Source organism: Sinocyclocheilus anshuiensis, unplaced genomic scaffold (genome assembly GCF_001515605.1).
Source record: "Sinocyclocheilus anshuiensis isolate Anshui unplaced genomic scaffold, SAMN03320099.WGS_v1.1 scaffold1823, whole genome shotgun sequence".
Classification (NCBI taxonomy): Eukaryota; Metazoa; Chordata; class Actinopteri; order Cypriniformes; family Cyprinidae; genus Sinocyclocheilus; species Sinocyclocheilus anshuiensis.
This window is the reverse complement of record NW_015549711.1, coordinates 387,189-394,029: the sequence shown is the minus strand read 5'-3', so window position 1 is coordinate 394,029 and position 6,841 is coordinate 387,189. Positions and strand designations below refer to the sequence as shown.

Genomic DNA, 6,841 nt, shown 5'->3' with positions numbered 1-6,841 from the left:
TTAATCTGTAAGTTTACACCCATGGCGCCGTTGTTGTGTTTTCGCAAGCGACAACGGTGTATTAGTTCTAATGCCATGGCGAACGTTTGAGCAAAACATGCTAACTGTTCTGTCATTGGCTGCACAGACGAGCACAGAACACTATTTAGAGCCCCAGCCTTAGAGGAGACAAGCAGTGGATCTATTGATTTATTTACTGTATAATGCTGCTGCCACACAGATTTAAAATAAACATGCAATGTATTTCCCAGCAGTTTACCTTCACAGACATAACCGACTGTATTTGTAACTCATGTGTGCTTTTAACGTAAACTTGTGTGTGAATGAGAACTTAGTTTAGTACTCACATGCTGTGACAGCCGCTTTCTGTCCGTGTGCTTCGGATGTGTGCACTCAGAAAACCGTATATCAGAAGTTTAAACTCATATGGTTTAAACCGCATGATTTCAGCACGATAAACTTGATAATCAGAACCAAAACAGATGTTTTTAGCAGGTCCGAGCTGTAATGGCACAGCTCTATTCTGGAAAAAGGGGCGGGGAGCAGCAGCTCATTTGCATTTAAAGACTCAGGCCCGAAAAACTGCGTGTTTCTGCTTCCACTCAAAATAGGCATTTTCTAAATTATATAATAAATGAGCTGTACAGTATTTTGAGCTGAAACTTCACAGACACATTCTGGGGACACCAGAGACTTATATTATATATTGTAAAAAGGGGCATACTATGTCTCCTTTAACTCAGCTATACAAACATTACTGACTCATGATAAACTGATTGGCAAACACAGATATTGGTGCTTATTGCCTATAATGCTCAGAGTAACAAAGCTTACCTATCTAAGAAGAACCACATAATTTTATTCTGGGGATTTTAAACATCAAAGTAAATATCTCCATGAAAGTGATTTGGACACAACTGCACAAAAAAACACTGATGTATTGATGCGTAAGGCCTAAGTGAGCTATAAATGTCACAAGGTTTTAGCCTGCAGGTTCTTTTAGCAGTTAAGATCAGCATTTGGCCAGTTAAAACAGGTGTTAGATCAACACTTACATTGTAGTTCCCAGCATAAACTAAAACAATGACTCATGCCTTGTTGATCACATTAACTTTGTGTGTTTTTCCCCCACAACCCACAAATGTTTGCCACTGTGTCAGTGTGGCTGAGCGCGGAAGAGGTAATGAGTGTGTAGCTCCAAGTAGTGATTTGTTCGAGTGGTTAGTGTTTATGCATGGATGTAAGCATTGCTAATTGGCAGGTTTGTTTTGTTTATTGATTGCAATACAGAAAGAGAGTGCATTTCTCACTATGCTGTAAAAAGTGTTTACCTTTTAAATGGAGGTAATTTTAAGTACAGGGTGATGGACTAAAGGAGAAGTTCAGTACAGTGAGGGTTTGTGGCATTTATGAAGCACTTTTCAATCCTTGTAGAGTTATTATGGCTGGAGTTTGGGGAATTGGGGTCTCATAAAGTGTGAAAATCAGAGGTAGAGGTAATTTATGAATGTGCAGATAACGGTGTTCTCTCAGTAATAATACACAAATCAACTGCCAGCTGTGTTCTCTCATTGAAATGTTATGGACACACGCGTGAACACACACACACACACACACACACACACACACACAACAGTCTCCTCCATCTCAGCAGCGGTATCCACACCAACTTTAGATTGAAAATGTCCCATCATTTCATTCTTGTCGGATGCGAAAGGTCATCACTCTGATTCGCTGCATGTTCCGAGATTTTTTTTTTTTCATTTCCTAGCCTATTCCTCGCTCCTCATCAGCTCTTTCCAAAATGGTTGTCCTTATGACTTACCTCTTCTGTTCTGCTGGTACTGCCATGTTAGAACTTCACCCATTTTAAAAGCACAAAACCCAAAAAGCAATATCATTCTCAAAGGGATATTGAATTCAGATCTGCTGAGAATAAAATAATGTCTTTCACACAGATGTTTCTCAAGGTTAGCTTCTATAGGCTGCCTGTCATATAAGTGGTCTGAAAAGTATCACTTACTTCTATTAGAACAATAATTCACAAGGGGAAAAGAAGAGGGCATTAAACATCGTAATTGTTAGTCTCTGAAGTGAGCGTTGAAGTGTATTTTTCATTTCAGTATTCAGAAACGTTCTCAGTTTATGCAGAGAAAATTTACTGTAAGCTGTTGATGCCATTTAACTCATTCAAGTGTGAATACATTGCACTGGTGCTTTTAACATATTGGGTTACACTTTATTTCGATAGTCCACTTTAGACATTCTACTAACTAAGTAACTTTGTAACTACATGTCAACTACATGTCAACTAATTCTCATTAATTTGCAACTACATGTCTACTAACTCTCAGAGTAGACTGTTAGGGTAGGTTTAGGGTTAGTAGAATTAGTTGACAAAGAAAGTGTTAGAAGATATTAAGCAGACAGTCTACTAATTCTCTACTAACTGCTAGTTGACATGTAGTTGCAAAGTTACTTACTGTTAATAGAATGTCTACAGTGGACTATCGAAATAAAGTGTTACCACATATTGTTCAGTTTGTACAGTTTGACTTGTCTACTTATGTTTCAGTGAGGTGGGTTTGGGACAGTATAGCCATTAGCCAACTATGCTCACAAGTTCCATAAATATCAACATAGATAACTGAGTTGGTGTTTCCAGAATCCATAGTTGTATGTATGTACTGTATATATTTTATGAGATCAGGTTGGTCTGACCAAATGTGGACAGGGAGTGTGTTATAGAAAGTGTGCTTTAAAAAGTCATTATTTTTGCAATTCTGTTTCAGTGACTCTAGTGGCTCTGAAATTACACACTTCACCTTTAAGTATCATATATCATCGCTTGGTTGAGGAAATGCTGCATGTGCTGTGGACTGCAGTCATGCTCTATAATCAGAGAGCCAGTGCACAAAAAATGTAACAACTTGACTTTATGGTTATAAATGTTGTAGTGTCCCTCTGCATGTGTGTTTGTGTGAGTGTTATGTGTGCATGCCCTGATGGATAGACTAGATTGCAGAGTCGGTCCTCACATCCTGCGCACCTCTCGCTCTAATCATAGCCTCCCTCTCTGACAAGATCACGGCTCTGACCACCAGCCCTTTGCAAAGCCACACAATAACACTCCAGCTAAAGCCTGGCCTCTTATCAGCCTGGTATTTCCCGATAGAGGACAGTGTGATGAAGAAAGATTCACTTCTTGAAGGAATGATGGGATAGAGAAGGATTGATGGCTAGTTGAGATCATATGTTTTTATTTTCTCTCATTGAGCCAGTGCTTTGAAGCGTGTGAGGCTTTTACTGGAAAATGACATCTGCCGTCTGAATGTGAGCATCATTTTCTGTGATTAAAATGATGTTCATGTGAACACACATATGTAAATGCCATATGATTTATCAATACCATATTGGTTACTGTAGACTAGAAATGTATTGGTATCAGTCTATATGTGTGTATGTATATAATTCTAATTTGCTGATTTGGTGCTCAGCAAAAAAATCTAATTACATTTCAGTTGTGCTGCTTCGTGTTTTTGTTGAAACCATGTTTCATGAAACCATTATTCAGGGTTCTTTAATGAATAGAAAGAACAGCATTGATTTAAAAAAGAAACCTTTTGTAACAACTTAAAAGTACTGTCACTTTTGATTAATTTAATTCATCCTTGCTTGAATAAAAGAGTTAATTTCTTTCAGGAAAAATCTTACTGAACTTTGAATGGTAGTTTATCATCCTATATTGAATATTACATTTTGCATTTTTACATTTAGATTACCTTTTTGTTTTTTAATGCTCACAGTAAACAACTTATTTGAAACACTGTTAAATATAATATTTAGCTAATTTAAAATGAATATCCATTTTTCATCCTGTGTATTATAATTGTGTGGTTAGTTGTTGTGTGGTTATCTTTTCTCTGTATCTTAATGTACAAAGCATTGCTTGAAAAGACAAAGTATTGCTGTTGAAATGGCATAAACCTCAGCCAAATGTGTTTGTGTGTAGCGCTATCACTACAAAGCATTGCTTGAAAAGACAAAGTATTGCTGTTGAAATGTCATAAACCTCAGCCAAATGTGTTTGTGTGTAGCGCTATCATAATGACAGCTTTTTTTTTCATTTTGTCTCTCTTAGGGAGCTCCTGGGTCACGTCTTCACTGAGACTCACTATGAGAATGGCCTCCCGGTCACCCAAACCAGCAATCACACTGTAAGCAGGACTGAGATTTCTGTGTGTGTGTGTGTGTGTGTGTGTGCGCGTGTGTGTGCGTGTGTGCGTCTGTGTGTCTGTGTCTTTGTTCCTCTCTGTCTCTGCTTTTCTCAGTTCTCGTATTTGTTTCAGTGTGTTTTATTTACTTGACATGTAAAGCTTGATTTATATTTTACAAAGCAGAATGTTAAAAACCTAAATGTTCTATTAGCATGCCAATTAAACACATTTGTTTAGTGTGATTAATTCTATTAAAAAAAAAGCAGTAAAAAAATGTCCATAAATGCAAAATAGATTGCTGTGGACTGTGAACCAGTAATGGGCACAATGATATCGATATAAAAATAAAATTATATCGTAATGTCCATTCAATGTTTTCATCTGCTGCAATAATTGAATGTCTTAAAAGTATCACTTTTCTCGAGTATTGGTGTGTGATTATTTGCAATTACTTGGATTATATAATGTAATGAGCCATGCACCATGTCATGAGCCATGAAAGAAAAAAGATTGATAGCCCTAATTTATAAATAATTTGTGCTTACAAAACAAATCTCAGTCATATTTTATCCCATAAAACTAAATAATATTATACATACTATATAAATCAATTATGTCATAACAGTTGAACACATTGTCCCTCAAAATTTTCATTAGTGTAATGCATTTTACTTTTGTAATGTAATAATGAATACTCCTGGTACTTTTTTTATTATAGTCTTCTTACTGTAATATTTATTTTATTGCATAAAATGCTGCAACATAACTGCAATTTTTAGTTCAGTCAGCTATCAATATTGTGCTATCTTTGTCTTTTGCACATGTGAGAACATGAGCAGGCCTATTAACGTACTTGGACACTCAAATCACAAATAAACAGCCTTATACAATATAGCCAGTAAGTCTAATGCTGCCAGTAGTGATATTTTATGTTATGAATAATTCTTTCCTTATTTTCAATTCCTGCAAAACATTCAGTTAACGGGCAAAGAAGACTCTGGAGGTTCCATTACGATATATTTTAGCTGCAGAAGGCAGATTTTATACAGATAATTTATTGCTAACTCTTGCAGAAAGTTGTCACTTATGTGCTTCCGTTGAATGTGGTTGAGGTGTGAAGTGCCGGGTTCAATCAGGGACGAGAGCGACTCGATATCAAAAAGTGTGACTCGGAATATAAGACACAATTGCTCGATTTTTCACACTGTCTGTTCGTTGCAAAACAGTCTCGTTTTGCTCCAGGCATCCCTAAAATCCGACTTATTGATCAGCCAGAAAAGGATACAAAACCACAAGCGAATTTCTTCAGCCGTAAACTGCCTTTCCTGACTGTTATGAAGGATCCCAAATCCACTTGCAGTCCCCGCACAAGCTCTGAGCTTTGTAATTGCGTTTCCATCACTTGACAAGGGTTGATGGGAGTGAAGTCAAACCCCTGATTATTTCAGTTCATATATATATCACTGTTATAAATAAATAAATAAAAAATAAAAAAAATAAAAAAAAAATATATATATATATATATATATGTATATATATATATATAAAACACATCAGTCTGCATTGTGGAAAAATAATGGAGAGTATATGATAACAATAATAATTTTAGATAAAATTAAACCCAAACCTTAAAAAAAAACCTAAAATGATAACAAAAAACAACAACAGAAACAGCTAAATAAATAAGAAATAGAAAAAACTGCAGTTAACAATTTAGTATTAGGGACCAATTCTCACTATTAAATAGTTGATTATTAGCATGCCTACTATTAACATATTGGCTGTTTATTAGTAATTATAAAGCACATATTCTTTATGACCATATTCTACAGTGCCTTGCGAAAGTATTCATACCCCTTCATTTTTTTTCACGTTTTGTTATATTGCTGCCTTATGCTAAACTGCTTTAAATTACTTTTTTTCCACATCAATCTATACTCCATACACGATAATGGTAGAGCAAAAAAGAGGTTTTTATCCTTTTAACAGCTTCCAGCTGCCCCCTTGAGTGAGCAGCACAGGATGGGCGTACAGCTCACCATTGGGCGCTAACACACAAAGAGCTTTTGAAGGGAATGAGCAGTTCGCTTTAGTTACCGCAGAGATCACAGCACCCCTCTCGCTCCCTGTTGTGATAGACGCGGTAATTCAATCTAGGGAAAATCACAGAGGATTTCTCCTTCTTTCTATCTTTCTTTCGACTACCAGCATCCGAAAAGGAAAATATGACAGAAGGGACTGATCCCTAAGCCAGCTGGTTAACCGCACATTATAATCAGGTTGGAATTTTTCCCCTTTAGTAACCACACACACACACACACACACACACAAACGCACACACACACACTCACAGAGGTTTAATTAGCGTTGTATTTATAACTTCATAAAAAAAGTCATTAAGCAAACCTTAGTCCTATCAAATCAAAGAAAATCTAATATTCATGAGTCCTACAGCGGGAAGATTAAACTGTCAGTGTGCAGGCTTCACATTATAGCAAATCAGTTTTATGTCTTAGTTCCAGTTATTGGAAATGAAAATATTCCCTATGATGGCCTGAAATGATGGCGTGGAATGGATCTGTGAATAAATGGTGCGCAGTTTTGATCTACTGACAACAAGAGGA

General features: G+C 36.4%; 1 protein-coding gene across 1 annotated transcript in view; it reads left to right on the top strand.

The window, feature by feature from the left end:
- adam19a (ADAM metallopeptidase domain 19a) overlaps positions 1-6,841 on the top strand; it is a 104,521-nt gene that overhangs the window by 55,447 nt on the left and 42,233 nt on the right. The window contains exon 4 of the mRNA XM_016450114.1: positions 4,142-4,217. Within this exon, the coding sequence (XP_016305600.1) occupies positions 4,142-4,217 (76 nt within the window). The remainder of the gene's footprint in view (positions 1-4,141; positions 4,218-6,841) is intronic.